This window comes from Marmota monax, unplaced genomic scaffold (assembly GCF_021218885.2).
Source record: "Marmota monax isolate L192 unplaced genomic scaffold, Marmota_monax_Labrador192_F-V1.1 WCK01_AAM20220418_F8-fsc00021, whole genome shotgun sequence".
Classification (NCBI taxonomy): domain Eukaryota; kingdom Metazoa; phylum Chordata; class Mammalia; order Rodentia; family Sciuridae; genus Marmota; species Marmota monax.
In genome coordinates this window covers 24,486,171-24,505,038 of record NW_026695228.1, presented here as the reverse complement: position 1 = coordinate 24,505,038, position 18,868 = coordinate 24,486,171, and the positions used below count along the sequence as shown (strand labels likewise).

At 58.1% G+C, this 18,868-nt stretch overlaps 1 protein-coding gene across 8 annotated transcripts; it reads left to right on the top strand.

The window, feature by feature from the left end:
* The first annotated feature begins 680 nt into the window (after positions 1–680).
* Positions 681–18,857, top strand: Adgre5 (adhesion G protein-coupled receptor E5). 8 transcript variants are annotated; one of them, XM_046436720.2, is made up of 21 exons: positions 681–951; positions 4,032–4,085; positions 4,259–4,378; positions 4,897–5,052; positions 7,251–7,382; positions 8,622–8,753; positions 9,307–9,453; positions 9,894–10,040; positions 10,167–10,213; positions 10,324–10,401; positions 12,318–12,495; positions 12,572–12,685; positions 12,884–13,107; positions 15,519–15,698; positions 16,649–16,846; positions 17,120–17,358; positions 17,461–17,527; positions 17,641–17,732; positions 17,872–18,040; positions 18,126–18,224; positions 18,306–18,857. In XM_046436720.2, the coding sequence occupies exons 1-21, from the start codon at positions 927–929 to the stop codon at positions 18,333–18,335; spliced, it is 2,628 nt and encodes an 875-aa protein (XP_046292676.1). In that variant the 5' UTR covers positions 681–926; the 3' UTR covers positions 18,336–18,857. The 8 variants fall into 8 exon arrangements, with proteins under 8 accessions (XP_046292676.1, XP_046292675.1, XP_046292678.1 ...); XM_046436719.2 differs by having other exon boundaries at positions 682–951; positions 10,164–10,213; XM_046436722.2 differs by lacking the exon at positions 7,251–7,382 and having other exon boundaries at positions 682–951.
* The last annotated feature ends 11 nt before the right edge of the window (positions 18,858–18,868 follow it).

The following is an 18,868-nucleotide window of genomic DNA, read 5'->3' as shown; positions in this document are numbered from 1 at the left end:
AAGCCCTCAGGACGGGGCCAGGTGCAGACTCACTGCTTTGTAAACAACTGTGCTTCCAAAAATCACTGGATGGATGGAGAGTCCAGGGGGTCCCAGGATCTACTCCGGGAACTTTCCCATCATGCGATTCCCTGTTGATGATGTGACGCCCACGAGCCCCTGGACGGGGCCCAGGAAGCCCAGGAACATGGCCGCCCTGGGTCTGGAAGTTTCTCACTCTTTCTGTTTGGGCCGTGCTGGGCTCCCACCCAGGACTTGGCTCCGGCTAAGCATGAACTCTACCACTGAGCTGCACCCCAGCCCCCCAAATTACTCTCCTCAGCGCCTGCCTGGCACCCTTGAGGGGCCCTCTGCCCTCCCCAGGCTCCTGGGTGGACGCCGGCCTCCTGTGTCTGCTCCCCATCTGGACATCTGGAGAGAGGGACGGGAAGGCGCCGTCAGCCCAGCTACAAAGGGTGACAACTCAGACCTGAGCGCAGGGCGGCCCTGATGAGGGAGCCCGGGGCTATTTCTGTCCTGGCCAGTAACCAGCTTGGCCCCCCAGGCCCGCCCTACCCGCCTGGGGACGGAGCCAGGCGGCCGAGGAGCCTCCCCTGCCTGGCCTCCCCTGGCCTCTCTGATGCAGCCACTGGAGCCCTCAGGGCCCGGGAGCAGAGCGTTGGTGGCGGCAGAGAACTGAAAGCAGGTTGCACGGAGCAGGTCCCCGCGCACGTGTGTGCGTGTGTGTGCGTGTGTGTGCGCGTGTGTTCACAGCACTTTCCTGTTGGCTTCCAGCGGCCCCGCCAGTTCCGGGGAGGGCCCTGGCCAGCGCTGTCCCCACCGCCCCTCTTCATAAAGGGCCTGCCTCTCGACCGGCCACACAGCTGCCGCCCAGGACACAGCGGCCCTGTCCCACGCCCTGCGTGCCGCCCCGCCCCAGCTGGACCATGGGGGGCCCCCTGCGCCTTCCAGGTAAGAGCTCTGGGCCCTGCGGGGAGGGGCGGGGACCTTGGCGGGACCCCAGGCGGCTGCTGAGAAATGGGAGGCACCGCTGGCAGCTCCCCATCCAGGAAGGAAGCGTGCACCGCTGGACACATGGGGACAGAGACCGTGGGGAGCTGCCTGTGCCCTGCCCAGAGGTGTTCAGGCTGCACCCTAAGAGGGGACCCCAAGGCACCAGGGAGGAAAGGTGGCAGCAACAAGTGCCAGCGCCCGCGGGCACTTGCTCTCCTTACAAAGCAGGGAGGGGGGGGGGGTTGCGGGAGAGCTGGTGGCCTGGACCTCTCCAGCTCCTGGGTGTCCCCAGGATGGTGTCCCCTGTTGTCTCAGTGGCAGGGGCAGCCCCAGAGACCTCTCTTGGTCCTGGAGGAACTGGCTGGGATTCGGCGCCCTCAGGGTTTGGGGGGCTGTGGGCTTGAACTTGAACTGGAGCCTTGTGTGGCTTCCCCTGGGGCCTCCCTTCCCGCCCCACCCAGGGTGGCTCTAACGGTTATCAGGGCAGCGGTTGCCCAGGCAACGGGGCAACAAAGAGTGAAGAAATGGCATTTGGGGTGCAGATGGGGCTGCCCAGACCACAGGGACTCTCCTGTTGTCAGCCGCTGGTGGCTGGTGGCAGCCCAGCGCCCCCTGGGCTCGGGAGCGCGCCCGGGCACACTGGGTGGGGGACAGCTGCCCGGCGGCCTGGCTGCATTACAGAGCCCAGAGCTTCTCGGTCCCGTCAGGGGGAGGGACGGGCTGGGTCTGGAGGCTCCGGCAAGTTCACCCAGGAACTGTGTAGGGACCTCGGTCTGTGGGACGCCTGCGGGATGCTGGGGTTGGCTTCTCTGAGCCCCTGAGCCGGAGCCACTCCAGGCCCCGGGAATCCTGGGTCCTCAGCAGGAGGCGAGGGCGCCCCACCCCCACGCAGGGTCCCAGGCGGGACTCTTCTTGCTCCGGGCTCTGCCGGCCGCGGAATGAGGACCAGATGGGCCGGGAGCAGCCACCAGCAGCTTCTCTCTGGGCTCCTGTTTGGTCACCGTCCAAGGCCCCAGATGGCCCAGCAGCTTCAGGACGGTGGTGGGGAGAGCCCGGCCCAGGAGGGGCAGGGAGTGGGGGAAGGAGCCCCCGGGGCCTGGTGACCCCTGCCCCTCAAAGTCACCCTTCCCAGCCTTCTCTGTTCCCTGGATTCTTCCTGATCTTGTTCTGGCCTTGAGCCTCAGTTTCCCCAAGTGTAGAATGGACACAGACGCAGCCCCTGCCTCCTAGGAGGACCTTGAGACAAGGGGACCACCAACCCCGGTACCATGCAGGGAAGGGAGGTCACTGTGTGGTCTGTCCTGAGAAGAGGAAGTGGGTCCGTGCCCAGGGGAACTAGCCAAGCCCTGGTGCCCAGGAGGACCGAGAGGGACAGAGGGGCATCCCGGGACCGAGGGGCATCCCAGCGCGGAGGGCCTGGGGCTGGCCAGGGTGCTCCGCCTCGGTGTACCCCACGGGAGGGGGGGGGCGGGTCTCTCTGCCTGCCGCCAGCCTGAGGGGCCCCAAGGGTAGGCACAGACTGAGCGGTCAGGGCATCCTCTAGTGGGGTGCCCTACAGCCCCCCAAGTGATGCTCATGGTGACCAACCCCAGATTGCCCCCGGGAGCCCCGTCCAGGGTTGAACTGAGGCAACGAGTGAGTCATCTGTTCCCCAGGAAGTGACTCACATGGCCTCCTGGTCCCCGTCCCTCCACCAGGCACCCCCTTGGGGGATCCCTGGACTGGGGTCCTCACTGCTTCTCCGTGGCCCCAGCTGTCTGTCCCCTCAGCACCTGCTGCTGTGGAGATGCCTTCCGGCCTCCTGCTCCATCCACCCCCTGTCTGTCTTTCTGTCTGTCCCTGCCTGTGCCTTCCAGCCCGTGTCCTCCGCCCCTCGCCTTCTGCAGGTTCTACCGTCTCGTCTTCCCTGTCACTTCTGTCACCTGCACTTTCTGTCCCCCACCTTCCTTCTCTTTCCACCTGTGGCTTCTTTCCCGTGTCACTGTCCTCTCTTCTGTCCTCTATCCCCCGGCCCCCCTCTTTTTCTCTCTCTAATCTCTCTTCATCTGTCCTTTTTGCGGGGAGGTACCAGGGGCTGAACCCAGGGGTGCTCCACCCCTGAGCCACAGCCCAGTCCTTTTCGCTTTTCATTTTGAGACCAAGTTGCTGAGGCTGGCCTTGAGCTCTCCATCCTCCTGCCTCAGCCTCCTGAGTCCCTGGGATTCCAGGGTGCGCACCCAGCCCCCACCTGTCTTCTTTCTCCATCTCTTCACCTCTTGTCCATCTCCTCTCGCTCTCCCTGTCTCCTTGCCTGTCTCTCTCTGGAGAATGGCAAAGAGGCCCCCAGTGGTTTGAGGACGGTCCCCCAGGACATGCCCCTGAGTGGCAGGAACAGAGGAGGGGGGCCCTCCAGCTGGAGCCCAGCTCGTGCCCACAGCTTCTTTTCTGTGTGGGGGGTGGGAGATGAAATGTCACCATGGGGTCCCAGGATGGGCCTTGGGGCTGATGACTGTGGCGTCAGATGTGACATCAGGTACAGCTGGAGCCAGCGGGTGGGTGTGGTGGGTGTGCACCTGTGTCCCCGAGGCTGGATCCTCTGAAAGTCAGGGTGGGGACCAGGGAGACCAGGCAGGGGCCCTGAGAGACCAGCTGGCCCTGACCTCCCTTCCCACCTAAAGGTCAGCGATGGTGGTAAACACCCTGACACACTGGGGTTTGTTCCCACGTGACCCTAGGACGTGGGTGTCATCTTGTCCCCACTCCAAGAAAGGGAAACTGAGGCGGGCAGTGAGGCAGCCTGCCTGTGCTCCAGGGTCTGAACCAGGGCCACCAGGCCCCAGTCCCCCACCCACAGGCCAGGAGAGCCACGGCTGGAGCCCAGAGCTTGCCAGGCTCAGCCCCCTTCCCATCCCCCAGACCCTCTGGGAGGCGCCACCTGGGTCCCTCTGAGGAGTGGACCAGGTCCGAGCCCAGGAGGGTCCACAGCCCCTGCCCTCCAGTGCATCACCTCCAGCCTCCTCTTTCTGCTGGGCCGCTGACCTGCCCTCTCTGTGTCACAGGGCTGCTGTGTGTCCTGCTGAGTCTCTCCAGAGCCAGAGCCCAGGGCTCTCAGGGTGAGTATTGGGGAGCAGCGTGTCCACAGCCAGAGCCTGGGAGGGGCCCTGCACCCGCAGCCCAGGGAGGAGAGGCCTGGGCAGGGAGGCTCAGGGCATCTCCCCACCTCCTGGGACCTCCTCTGGGACCACATTGCCCCCTCCCAGCCTCTGACCAGTCTGTGCCCCCACAGCCTGTAACCCCCGGTGCCCTCCTAACTCAGTATGTGTCAACGCCACCGCCTGTCGCTGCAAGCCAGGGTTTGCCTCTTCGTCTACAGAGATCTTCACTGACCCCCTGGAGATCTGTGATGGTAAAGAGGACGGGGGAGGGGCAGGGCACATCAGAGTCTGCAGGTGCCCAGTGCCAGTGGGGTCATGGGTAATGGTCAAGGCTGAGCCTTTGACCTCAAGGCCATCATCAAAGACAGAAAACAGAAAGGAAACAGCAAGATGGCAGAGAGACCAGGGAATTGCATGGCTTCCTGCACAGAGAGGACCTGGGCCCCAGGGGTTGGTCTCTGCCTGCCCTTAGGTCTGAAGAGGATAATGCTGATCTTCTAGCCCAACTCCCACCTTGGCATTGTCCCCTGTGTCCAAACTGGGAGTGGACACAGCCAGAGGACTGATATAAACAGAGCAGATTATGTGGCCTTTAGGAAGGGCTTGTTCCAGCTACAGCACAGCCTCAGCAGCACAGCTCAGGATTCTGTCCAGAAGACACTAACTCAACGTCAGACCCCATGCTGGGGGTTTAGGAAGGGGACAGGAGTCTCTTCTCTGAGAGACCACACACCTTTGGGAGGTGACCTTTTGTCTTATTATGTTGCAGACATCAATGAATGTGTGCCACCCATGAAAGTGTCCTGTGGAAAACTTGCTGACTGCCAGAATGTGGAGGGGAGCTACTACTGCACGTGCAGCCCGGGCTATGAGCTCCGTTCTGGGGGAACAAATTTCACTAATGAGAGTGAGAACACATGTCAAGGTAAGGCCTGACCCTCACACCGACCCCACATGCAGTTCAGGGCACCAGAGCTGATCTGGAGACAGTGCCCAGTTATATCCACCCGTCACCAGCACGAGAGGCGCAGGAGGGTCAGGGCACTCTGGGACCAGCTGCTTGGTCCCATCCTGATAGCTCTGCCTGTGACGATGGCCAGGGTGCTTATCAGGAAACCCTGTGGACATGAGAGATGTGATGACATCATTGTGTTTAAAAAAAGAAAAAAAAAATCCAGACACAGTGTGCTGTGCCTGTGGTCTCAGCTACTTGGGAGGCTGAGGCAGGAGGATCACTCAAACCCAGGAGTCCAAGGACAGCCTGGGAAACAGAGAGACCCCATCCCAGGTGGGGAAAAAGTGGGGGAGAGAGAAAAAAAGAATAACCGACAGGAAGGAGCCCCATCTTCTAAAGCTACAAACAAAGGTAGAGGCTGGGTGCGGCCCCGGGGCACAGCCCTTGCCTGGCATGAGCAGGGCCCTGGGCTCCCTCCTCAGCACTGAGAAAATCAAAACCAAAACCAGAGGTAGCTTTGCTCTTGGTTCACTGTGTGACTTCAGACAAGTCACCTCACCTCTCTGTGCCTTTGTTTGCCCATCTGTAGAAGGGGAGTCGTGGACTGGGGCGTCGCTCAGTGGTAGCGCACTTGTCTAGCAGGTGCAAGTCCCTGGGTCAGTCCCCAGTACGGGGTGAAGCAGGGAGTCATAAGGTGGGGAAATGAGATCCAAAAACACTGGGCAGGTCCTGGTTCCCAGAAAGCGCCACAGTAGTGATGGCTTTCGGACTTAATTTTTTTTTTTTTAACTGGGCATGGAGGCCCCGCCTGAGATCCCAGCGGATCAGGAGGCTGAGACAGGAGAATTGAGAGTTCAAGGCCAGCCTCAACAACTTAATGAGATCCTGTCTCAAAACAAAAAACAAAAAGGCTGGGGATGTGTCGCCTAGTGGCGAAGTGCCCTGGGGTCCAGTCTCCAGTACAAAAACCAAAACAAACAAACAACTGCATTCTGCGTGCTAGGCTGGAAGCGAGGTCTCACGCAGCCTTCGCCACTGAGCACTTCCCCAGCAGACTGTGTTCTGAGTACTGGGGTCAGTGCACCCTCTCCTGACCGGGCTCCTGGGGTGGTGGGCAATTTGGTCAGCTGTGCCCTTCCCACAGGGGGCCGGTTGGGCAGAGGAGGGGCTTCAGGCATTGGCAGGGGCAAGTGGGAGCCAGTAGTGGGCATGTGCAGCCTCCCAGAGAGGGCATTATTGCAGAGTACCCCAGGACAGGGAGAGGAGGGAGCCAGCACTGGGATGATGAGCTGAGGCTGAGCTGGGGGTCTAAGAGGACCCTGAGGAAGGGCAGCAGCCCCTTCCCTGTCTGCAGAATGACAAGAGCCCACAGCCCAGATCCCAGCCCTGACCCTCCTGCCCTGAGGGTAAACAGACAGCCAAGGATAACAGGCCAAGAAGCTGGGCCTCAGGGCAGAAATGTGCGAACCAGGAATGCATGACACTCAGCCAGGGGACAGTCTCGGTGTGAACTGGAAAAAGGTTGGCCCCTTTTCCGCGTGGACACAGCCATGGTGTGACCAACACAGTGTTTCCGGCCCCCTTGGTGGACACCCTGGTGCAGTGAGCAACCTGCACCTGGTGGTCACGGATTCCTCCCAGCATGCTCCGTACCAGGTGGTCATCCATATTGAGAAGGTGGGCTGCTGAGGGTTAGAGACAACCAGGGCGGGGGCAGGGGGCCAGGTGGCTGGGCAGAGAATGGGATGAACAGGGGTGAAGTGACATAGGGGACACCATGGGCCCCAAGGCAGGTGACAGAGAAAGCAGTCTGCTCGTCTGGAGAAGCACCTGAGGTTCAGCTCCTCACTGAGCACTTGGGCTTGTGCTGCGCAGAGGATACGTCCACTAGCGTCCCACTCCTGTGATGGGCAGGGGACCTGGGACCCGCCCCTGGCTCCTTGGCCCACCTTAGGCTGTGCAAGACAGTCGGTCGCCCAACCTTGTCCAACGCCCAAGACTCAGAACCCTCCGCAGAGGGCCACTTCTGGACCTTCGGAACACCCCGCTGCCCATCTGGCATCTGTTTTGCATGAACCGCAAGGGGGACGGGTCAAGATGGCCCCAGCTGGCCCTGGAGCCCGCGGGGAGCCCGTTCCAGCGCCACTCTGTCCTCTTCCCACTGCTAGCGGCTGCCCGGACGAGCCCTGCCCCTTCTGGGGACCATAGGGGCTCAGCCACACCTGGAACACACTCGGGCCCCCAAGCCACGATGGACCCAGGGACCCAGTCGGGAAATTCAGGAGGAAGGAGACTCGAGGGTAGGCCCCAGTCCCCAGCCAGCACTCCGGCCTGGAGAGGACACCTCTGTGCTCCACGCTTTTCTCGGCCACGCCCTCATTAGCCACGCCCATCAATCGCACCCTCATCGGCCACGCCCCAGGCACGCCCATCGGCTACGCCCTCCACGGCCACACCCCCTAACCACGCCCACGGGCACTCGCTCATCAGCCACGCCCTCCCGCGCCGCTCAGCCTCATTCATTTCTCTGTGCTGCTCTCTCCATCCTGACTCACCACTAACTGGTCCACATGAAGGCACTGGAGGAGGGAGTGTCAGGAAAGGGTCAGCAGGGTGACATGGAGTCGGGTGGAGGAAGATGCTCGGTTTGGAACACACAGACAGGGTGACATGGAACCACTCACTGCTCAGCCCCACCCCTCTCCCGAGGAAGTCAACCCAGATCCTAGGGGTTTGACCACTGGGGACAGAGACGATGCTGGGTCCCACGCAGCAAGCCACAGGTCTGTGTCCCGGTGGAGGTGAAGGACAGATGACAGAAATGCCTACCACCCTTCCCCGTCCCCATGGCTCCACTCACTGCTGCTGTCCACCCACGGTTGGCCTCCATAGGACAAGGATGCCTTCTTGGGGTCAGGAAGACACCTGCATGGTCCCAGGGCTGCCTGGCTGGATGTCAACCCAGGGCTCTCTGGCATGGTCCTCACTCCTGTCCCTGCCATTAAGTCTTTTCCCAGTGGGCCTGGCTCAGGGGCAGATCTTGGTTCCTCTCCTTGAAGCTGGGCTCTCAGAGCTAGTGGGATGAGAGAACCTGTCCTGCTAGGTCACTGGGACAACTCAGCCATCGAGCAGCCATGCTAGCAGAATCAGGCCAAAGGCCACCCTGGAAACCAAGACCGGCCCCACTGGGGAGCTCAGCACTTCCCCTGCACTCGGGTCCCAGGAGGACCCATCAGGCCTCTGCTCCAAATCCTCAAGCCAGGACACATGTGGCCATGACACCCTGACCCAGCTGGGAGCTTCCCAGGGAGGCAGAGGGCACTGGGACTGGAGACCATGCTCCCCACAGAGAACCTCTTTGTGGGTTAGGAAAGGAACCTGGGGACACAGTGGGTCCACCCCAAGCCTCCATGCCAGGAACCTGGCTGACTCCCAACCTGGCAGAGCCAAACCCTCTGATCACAACACTCGCATCCAACTCAACAAGCCACCTGAAGCTGCCGGCTGCCCGCATCCTGCCCCTCTTCTTCCTCTTGCAGACGTGGATGAATGTAAGCAGAACCCCAGAATCTGCAAGGGCCGCAGCACCTGCACCAACACTCAGGGCAGCTACACCTGCCAGTGTCTGCCTGGCTTTGAGCTGAACCCAGAGGACCCGAAGCTGTGCACAGGTAGAGGCCCCAGGAGAACCCCTGAGGGTGGACAGGAGCCGGGGGTGCAGCAGAGGCAGGTCCTGCACCCAAGGAGAAGACCTGAGGTTCCCAAGGTCCAGGGGCTCAGGCTCCACCTGGGGAATCACCTCCAGGAATTCTCGCCACAGGGCAGGGTGGCCGCCGGGCCTTTGAGCTCTGGGTCCGTGTGGAGCCCCCAGACCTCAGCCCCACCCTCATCATTCATGTGAGAGTAGAAGAGTCGCTTTCAGTTCTGACAAGGAGCCTCCACCGTGGCCACGAAGAGGAAGACCAGAGTCCTTGGTCAGGAAGTTCCACCCCCGGCTCAGTTTCCCTCCTGGCTCCACCTCCTGTAAAGTGGAGACCAGGGTCCATGCTGTGCCCTTCATGCAGGGAGGCCACCTGAGGTGCTCTGAAGGTGAAGTTGAAGGTCACCAGTGAGGCACATGCAGAGGTCCTTGGTTTGGGGCTGCGACAAGATGGAGAAGTGGGTGCAGTGAGCCGGGCATGGGAGCCGGTCAGGGGCTGGGACTGACCCCCTGCTTTGTCCTAGATGTGAATGAATGCACCTCTGGACAAAACCCGTGCCACAAATCCACCCACTGCCTCAACCAAGTGGGCGGCTACCAGTGCCGCTGCCGACCCGGCTGGAAGCCGGTCCCTGGATCCCCCAACGGCCCTAACAGCACCGTGTGCGAAGGTGCGGGCTCAGAGGCCACACTCAGAGGCCCGTAGTCCAGCGGGGATCGCAGCCCTCCCGGGCAAACCGACCACGTCCAGTCCAGTGCTGCGGCGCCTGCGCCAGCTAATGCTCCAGGGGCTGGACAGAAAGACGGGGTCCTGGGGGGAGGAGCTGGGGTCTGACGGGAGGCTCCCGGGGCTCTGGGCTACAGCTAGCGACTAACTGGGTGATGAGTTTCCGCAGCCTCACAACCTGCACCTGCACAGGGCAGGCCTGGGGCGCACCAGGCCTCGCACACCCCTTGATCTGGCTCCCACCTCGCAAGGGTGCGGGTCTCCAGGTGGCTGCACGGCAGCCCAGGCAGGGCACAAATGGCGGGAAGAAGGGGGTGGAGCTCGGATGGCAGAGAGCACTGGTCCTGGCTGAGGCGGGACTGACCCCTCTGTCTGTGTCCCCAGATGTGGACGAGTGCAGCTCCGGGCAGCATCAGTGCCACCAGTCCACCATCTGCACCAACACCCTGGGGTCGTACCAGTGCCACTGCCGCCCAGGCTGGGAGCTGATTCCTGGGAGCGTCAATGGCCGGAACAGCACCATCTGCAAAGGTACCCGGACTGCCCTGACCCAAGAACCTCTCCCACCCCACACACGTGCACACCCACATGCACATGCTCATACACACCCACACACACACGAACGCCTCCTAATGAACCATTGTCCTGTCCCAGCAGTCAAGCCCTTCTTCACCTGGCCTCTGCCCCCTGGAGTCCACAGCCAGGTGAGCGCCCCAGCCAGGACAGGGAGGTGGGAATCCCTGGGGCAGCACCCTGTCCACCCCTTGGCCCTGAACTTCCCACCCACCCGTGGCCCTTCATCTCACTTCCCCAGAGTCTCTCCCGCTTCTTTGAAAAAGTCAACAATCTGCACAGGGATTTCAAGCCAGTCGCGGCCACCGACACCATCCAGGTAAGGGCAGGATCCAGGGGGACCCCAGGATGGTGTGGGAAAGGCTGGGGGAGGCTTCCATGTGGATGGAGACAGCCCTTGACCCGAGCAGGGGCCAGGACACTCATGTGCCCACATATTCACCCATCTCCCACACACAGACCTGTAGATGCACCCTGGTGTAAGCACGCGCACACACTAGGGTGCTAATGCAACAGATGGGAGCAGTCAATACCCTTGCTTTGGGCCACAACAATGCAAACCTCCTCATTGCCACTTCTTGCTGTGTGACCTCAGGCAGTTGACTTCCCTTCTCCGGGCCCATTTCCTCATCTGTAACACAAGCATGAAAATGGTGTGGTTTCAGTGAACCCTACTGGTAGAAGTAAAGCTTAGAGAACAGTGTCATACACGAGAAACATAATAGAAATATAATGTAAAAAATAAAGGAAGAAAGAGAAAGGGGAAAGAAATGTGAATCACTTTAAAACATTTTAGTAATTACATTTTCAAAAAGTAAAAATAAGCTGAGTGCAGTGGTGCACACCTGGAATCCCAGCAGTTCGGGAGGCTGAGGCAGGAGGATCACAAGTTCAAAGGCAGCCTCAGCACTGAGGCCCTAAGCAACTCAGTGAGACCTTGTCTCTAAATAAAATATAAAAAGGGCTGGGGAGGTGGCTTGGTGGCTGAGTGCCCCTGAGTTCAATACCTGGTTGCTGGGTTTCAGTTCTCAAGACTAAAAGGCTTAGGGGGTCACTCCAGTTAAACTGGGCTAACTGAGCTGCACGAAATAACCACACAAGAGACACAAATATCTTTTTGTTTGGGGTCGCTGTGACGGCTCCTCTGACCTTAAGGGTCTGCAGGAAGAGAGACAGCAAGAGCAAGCGCTGACCCCTTTTATTGAGGAGAAGTTATTTAAATGAGGCAAGGGGTCAGGTTTCAGGGGGCTGAGTCTATCTTCACGATGTCCACTGTCAGCAGGTTGACTGACACCTGGGTAGGCCACACCCAAGGGCACAGTAAGAGAAGGGGACACACACAAGGCACTTCCATGGAAGATTCTATCCTAAACAGGGCAGGGGGTTATATTACAAAGGAACAGGTGAGCATAGCTTCATCCATGGGGCTGAGGCAAGACACACCCATGCACGAGACACGGACCCTCGGACCCAAGAAGGGTGGGGAAAGCTCTGCCACATTTCTGCGACTGAGCGCCTCAGCACCCAGCCGGGGAGTGTGACCCAGTCACGTGTAAGGTTGGTCTCCCACACCTGGTGGTAATAATAATAATAATGCCAAAGCAAGGCTCGGCAACTTAGCAAGATCCTGTCTCAAAAGAAAAATAAAATAGGGCTGGGCTGTAGCTCAGTGGCAGCGCACTTGCCTAGCATGTGTGAAGCGTTGGGTTCAATCTCAGCACCACATAAAAATAAAATAAAGGTCCATCAAAATATATTTAAAATAAAATAAAGCGGGCTGGGCTGCAGCTCAGTGCTTGCCTGGGTGGGGAGCAGAGCCCGGGGTCCACTCCCGGAGCTCCTTTAACCCAGCAGAGGATGCCAACCATCTCAACAGGGACCATGAGAGCCAAGTTGAGCCCGTTTAGCTTCAGTTTTTCCAAGGGAAGCCGGTGTGCGCCCCTTGGAGCAGGTCGGCTGCCCCGTGTGCACAGCACCTGTGGTTGGTGGCCACCGCTGTGTGCAGCGCCCTGGGAAAGGTGGCGGACAGCGGGATCTGAGTGCCGCTGTGAGATTTCCACGCGGCGCAGACTGATCCCTTGTTTTCTGTCCACTGTGTCCTCTCGACTCTCCCAGGCCTGTCCCCCGCCATCCACCTGGCCGTTTTCCACGTGTTGCCGGTCCTGGGGGAGGTCAGGTCCTTCAGGCAAGGTGGCCTCCTGGGGTCCAATAACCTGGCGTCTCTGTCACCTGCAGAACCTCATTGGGGCCATGGACGAGCTGCTGAAAGCCCCTGGGGACGTGGAGGACATTGCCCTGCCTGTCCGGCACCAGGTGGCCACGCAGTTGCTCCTGGGCCTGGAGCAATCTCTGAGGACCCTGGCGGAGTCTCTGCCTGAAGGCCCCTTCACCTACCGTTCCCCTTCAGACACAGGTGAGGCTTCCTCCGCCCTCTCCAGCCTCCGCCCGGCAGTACTCCAGGTCCCCAGTCACCGCCCCTCTCTCCTCAGAGCTGTCCCTGATGAACCAGAAGCCAGGGAATGGAAATGTCACTTTGGGCCAGAGCCACGCACGGATCCACCTAGACTGGGCCACAGCAACTGGAGCCGGGAACTCCAGCACAGGTGGGGTCCCCAGAGGAGCCTGGGGGGGGGGGGGGGAGGTGGCACGGGGGTGGGGGGGAGGCTGGGCAAGTCTAGAACGTGGGCGGCTCCGGGCCGCGGGGGGTGGCCAGGTCTGGACTGGGGTGTCCTGGTCTGGACTGGGGTGTCCTGGGCCGGAGGTGGGGCGGAAGGAGAGGCATGGAGCACGTCTGTCCCCAGGCACCACTGTGGTGGGCATCCTGTCCAACCCGAACATGGGGAAGCTGCTGGTCAACGCCTCCCTGGTTCTGGACCCCAAGAAGGAAGAGGAGGTGCAGAAGGCCCACGAAGGTCCCTTCCGGGGCGCGCGCATCCAGATCCTCTCTCCCGTCAACTCCGTCTTTCTGACCAACAACGACACTGAGAAGCTCGCCTCCCCTGTGACCTTCGCCTTCTCCCACGATGTGAGTCCACAGGTGGGAGGAGGGGACGGGTCCTGCCGCTCACTCCACAGCCAAATCAAGTGCCCCGCAGTGCCTTCGTTTCCCCACCTCCAGCCACCTGCTTCCTTCTCACATGTACCTCAGGACCTTTGCTCTTGCTGAGGCCCTGCCTGGGACACTTCCTCTATGGAACCCAGTCCTTTAACTCTTTCTAGTCTTTGCTCAAATATCACCTTCTCATTGGTCCTCCCTGACCTCCTTATTTAAAATCAAAACGCATGGGCTGGGGGCATGGCTTCACGGCAGAGTGCTTGCTTAGCACGTGCAAGGCCTGAGCTTCATCCCAGCATGGGAGGGGGGACTTAGTAGGCCTACGATTTATTCATTATTTTTAAAAATTATGACATAATTTTTAAGCTGCAAAGTAATATCCTATTTATTGATTTATTTTGAATTTGTGTCCATACTTGGGCACAGTCTTTATTTTATTTTTTTGTTTTTATTTTGTGGTGTTGAGCATTGAATATAGTTCTCACATACTCGAGGCAAGTGCTTTGCCACTCAGCCACAACCCCAGCCCAATATCCTATTTATTTTTTTAAATTTTTTATTAGTTCTTTTTAGTTGTAGATGACACTAGAATGTATTTTGACATATTATAAATACATGGAGTATAACTTCCCATTCTCCTGGCTGTTCAAGATGTGGAGTTTCACTGGTGACGTATTCATGTATGAACACAGGAAAGTTACGTCCCATTCATTCTGTCTTTTCTATTCCCATTCCCCCTCCCTTCCCTTCATTCCCCTTTGTCTAATCCAATGAACTTCTATTCTTGCCCCCCCCCATCCTTATTGTGTGTTAGCATCCACGTATCAGAGAGAATATTCAGACTTTGTTTTTTTGGGTATTGGCTTATTTCACTTAGCATGATAGTCTCCAGTTTCAGCCATTTACCAGCAAATGTCACAGTTATTCTTCTTTATGGCTGAGTAATATTTCATTGTATATACATACCACATTTTCTTTATCCGTTCATCTGTTGAAGGGCACCTAGGTTGACTCCATAGCTTAGCTATTGTGAATTGAGCTGCTGTAAACATTGATGTGGCTGTGTCACTGTTGTATGCTGATTTTAAGTTCTTTGGGTATAAACCAAGGAGTGGGATAACTGGGTCAAATGGTGGTTCCAAGTTTTCTGAGGAATCTCCATACTGCTTTCCAGAGTGGTTGCACTAATTTGCAGTGCCACCAGCAGTGTATGAGTGTGTCTTTTTCCCCACATCCTTGCCAACATTTATTGTTACTTGTGTTCTTGATGATTGCCATTCTGACTGGAGTGAGGTGAAATCTCAGTGTAGTTTTAGTTTCCATTTCTCTAATTTCTAGAGATGTTGAACATTTTTTAAATATTTGTTGACCGATTGTATTCCTTCTGTGAAGTGTCTGTTCAGTTCCTTAGCCTGTGTATTGACTGGGTTATTTGTTTTTTTGGTGTTGAGTTATTTGTCTGTCCTGGAGGTTAATGCTCTATCTGAGGTGCAGGTGGTATAGGGTTTGTCTTCACATTCTTGATAGTTTCCTTTGCTGTGAAGAAGCTTTTTAGTTGGATACCATCCCACTTATTGATTCTGGATTTTACTTCTTGTGCTTTAGGAGTCTTGTTGAGGAAGTCAGTTTCTAGGCTGACATGATGGAGAGTTGGGCCTACTTTTTCTTCTGGTAGGTGCAGGGTCTCTGGCCTAATGCCTTGACTCACTTTGAGTGGAGTTTGGGGCAGGTGAGAGACAGGGGTCTGATTTCATTTTGTTACCTATGGATTTCCAGTTTTCCCAGCACCACTGTGGAAGAGGCTGTCTTTTCTCCAATGTACGTTTTTGTTACTTTGTCTGGTACGAGGTAACTGTGTTCATGTGGGGTTGTCTCTGTGTCTTGATTCGGTACCGTGGTCTTCATGTCTGCTTCGGTGCCAGCACCGCGCCGTTCTTGTTACTGTAGCTCTGCCGTGTAGGTCAAGGCCTGGCCCTGGGCCCCCGCTTCCCTCTTCTCACTGAGCACTGCTCTGGCTGTTCTGAGGCCGATGATCTGTTGACCGTCTCCTTCACCATCACGTCATTTATTGTTACTTGTGTTCTTGATGACTGCCATTCTGACTGGAGCGAGGTGAAATCTCAGTGTAGTTTTAATTTGCATTTCTCTAGTTTCTAGAGATGTTGAACTTTTTTTTTTTTTCAATATTAGTTGACCGGTTGTATTTCTTCTGTGAAGTGCAGGGACTTGCATCTGCCTTTTTCATTGTTATGTGCCCAAGCCTGGGGCACACAGTAGGTGCTTAGTAAACACTTGTCCAATGAAAAGCAGACTACTTGGCTTAAGCCCCGGACCCAAGTGAGCACCAGGCCAACCTCTCTGCTCACCCCCTCTGCCCACAGGGGGAGATATCCGGGAAGCGTAGAGAGGTGATCTGTGCCTTCTGGAAGATTGACAGTAACAAGAGTGGACACTGGGATACCACCGGCTGCTGGAAGCTGGGCAGCGGGGATAACAGCACCACCTGCCAATGCAACCACTTGAGTAGCTTTGCCATCCTCATGGCCCACTACGACATACAGGTAAGCGGCGGAGGACACCCTCAAAAGGCCACAGGTGCTGGCACAGTGGGGCACGTCTGTAATCCCAGGGACTTGGGAATCTGAGGCAAAAGGATCACAAGCTTGAGGCCAGCCTCAGCAACTAACCAAGGACCTAAACAACTTAGTAAGACCCTGTCTCAAAATTTTAAAAAAGGGTGGGGGGCGGGGCTGGGGCTGTGACTCAGTGGTTAAGTGGCTATGGGTTCAATACCCAGCACCAAACAAAAACAGGGCTGAAGTAGTTGAATGGTAGAGCACCCCAGGTTCAATTTCCAGTGCTACCAAAAAAAAAAAGAAAAGGGCCCACAGGTGTCAAGGTCAGTTTAGGCAAGACAGTCAGCTGGTTCTCCATGGAACATTCCATCTGGTTGTTCAAATATGTCCCTGTCCCTGTGGTTGCATAGTCAAGTGGCCCTATGCCACGCCCTCTGTCACCCTCCCTTTCTTGGACTTCATGACCCAGCAGCTGTGCTGCTTGGCACAGCCCTACTGCAGCCAGTGCCCCTCTGCCTGTCGAACTGGCACCAGTTGTGAAATGTTGCTAAAAAATCCCCACGTAGCCATTCGGGAGGCTGGGGCAGGAGGGTTGCAAGTTCGAGGCCAGCCTCAGCAACTAACCAAGGCCGTGAGCAACTTAGCAAGACCCTGTCTCAAAAAATAAAAAGGGCTGGGGGTGTGGCTTAGTAGTAGAACCCCTCTGGGTTCCCAAAAAACAAAACAAAAACCTCCCCACATAGAACACTCCAGGGTAGCACAGTTTTCTAAATGTGGCCTTAGGGAAGATCCATAAGTAGCTGGGCCAAAGTCACCCAAAATTAGCCAGACAGTGGGGGCTGGGGTCCAAGCCAGAGGCCCAGCAAGTACTACCCCGTGGATGAGGTGTGGCCCTGGGGCCCTGACGGGACTCCGCCCACCCATCCCGCTCCTAGGACTGGAAGCTGGAGCTGATCACCAAGGTGGGACTGTCGCTGTCGCTCGTCTGCCTTCTGCTGTGCATCCTCACCTTCCTGCTGGTGCGGCCCATCCAGAGCTCTCGCACCACCGTGCACCTGCACCTCTGCGTCTGCCTGTTCGTGGGCTCCGCCATCTTCCTGGCGGGCATCGAAAAGGAAACCCCAGACGGCGAGGTGAGGCCTGCCCCGCCCTCACCTGCGGTGGGGTTGGGAGACCCAGAAGCGGTGAGCCCCGCCCTCCCCTGGGACCCCCAGGCGCCTGCCGCCGCGGTCTTGGCGAAGGGCGCCCGGCCTTGGAGGCACGTGCCACCCTCAGGCCCACCCGCCAAGGGCGCTGTCAGAGGCGACCCGGAAGCGCCTGGCCACGCCTCCTGGCTCGGGGAGGGGCTCGGGCGACGCGGTCCCGCCCCTCTCTGACGCCATCTGGTCCCTCCTCTGCTCCCGCAGGCGGGGCCGCGCTGCCGCCTGGTGGCCGGGCTGCTGCACTACTGCTTCCTGGCCGCCTTCTGTTGGATGAGCCTCGAGGGCCTGGTGCTGTACTTCCTCGTGGTGCGCGTGTTCCACGGCCAGGGCCTGAGCACACGCTGGCTCTGCCTGATCGGCTACGGCGTGCCCCTGCTCATCGTGGCCATCTCGGCGGCCACCGCGGCGGCCACCGCCAGCGAGGGCTACGTCGGCGAGACCTAGTGAGTATGCTGGATGGGGCAAAGGCAGGGGCTGGATGCCAGGTGACAGCACCCCAGTTCCGTGCCCCTCTGGGGTCTGATGGGTCCCCTCCCCTCTCCCAGCTGCTGGTTGAGCAAAAAGCATGGGTTTTTCTGGAGCTTCGTAGGACCCCTGGCCTTCATCATTTTGGTAAGTGCCCCACTTTTTACAGAAAGCCTGAGTGACAGGGTCCCCACCTGCACCCCAATTCCCAAGACCAGCTCTCCCCACCCTCTCATCCACAATCTGTACCCCCCACCCAGTGCAATGCTGTGATCTTCGTGATTACCGTCTGGAGGCTCACTCAGAAGTTTTCTGAAATCAACCCAGACCTGAAGAAATTACGGAAGGCAAGGTGAGATGGCTGGAATCACGCGGAGGGGCTGGGACCTGAGGGGCCTGGAGGTGCAGGTTGTGGGCAGAGATAAGGGGCTGGGGTGAAGGGAGTGCGGGATGGAGGCCCCCATCAGTATCTGTCCCTCTCTCCCCTGCAGGGTGCTGACTGTCACAGCCATTGCCCAGCTCTTTGTGTTGGGCTGCACCTGGGTCTTTGGCTTGTTCCTCTTTGAACCCTACAGCACGGTGCTGACCTACATCTTCACCATCCTCAACTGCCTGCAGGGACTTTTCCTCTATGTCCTGCTCTGCCTTCTCAACAAGAAGGTGGGCCGGCAGGGGAGGCTGTGGGAGGAGCTATGCCTCAGTCCTGGGGTGGCCTCTCCCCTGACCTGGCACCTTGGGCTTGCAGGTGAGGGAAGAGTACCGCAAGTGGGCCTGCATGGTTGCTGGGAGCAAGTACTCAGAGTTTGCCTCTTCCACAACTGGCACCAGCCACAATCAGACTCGGGTAAGGGCCTGTGCCTGAGGTAGGGTACTTGGGAAGGCACCTGGTCAGGGGTCGAGTCCTCACAGGCTCCTCTCTCCCCAGGAGCTCAGGCCATCGGAGTCTGGTATGTAAAGGCAAGGATCACGCCAAGCCAGTGACTCCTGCACGTGCTGAAGGCTACCCTCCTGCCGCTGTCCTCCCACCTTGGGCCCCATTGCAGTAGAGCAGGCCACAGCTCTAGTCTCACACTCAACCCCAGAACAGGGGGGAGCTGCCACCGGTCCTGCTTCTGACCATCTCTGTGCCCCATGAAAGCTGTGGGGACAGAAACTGGCCCAGGGTTGCAACCCACTGCTCTAGCACATACTGCCAGTCCTGAGGACAGACTGCAGACCCCGGTGCCCTTTACCCTCAGCTCTTTGCCACAGAACAGAAGGGGCCAGGATGCTGGGTTCACTTGCCTATTAAGCCAAGACTGAAGTCAGAGGCAGAGAAGCTGGCTGCCGCTGACGCTCACGGTACAGAGGCCTGGCTGCCCACCTGCAGGGGCAGAGGGGTCTCCCTGTTGTGAAGGTTGGATGTTGTGTAATGTCTTTTTATCTGTGTAAATCTCTCAGTGTTGACACTTAAAAAAATTAAATATCATGATACAGAGGTGGCGCTGC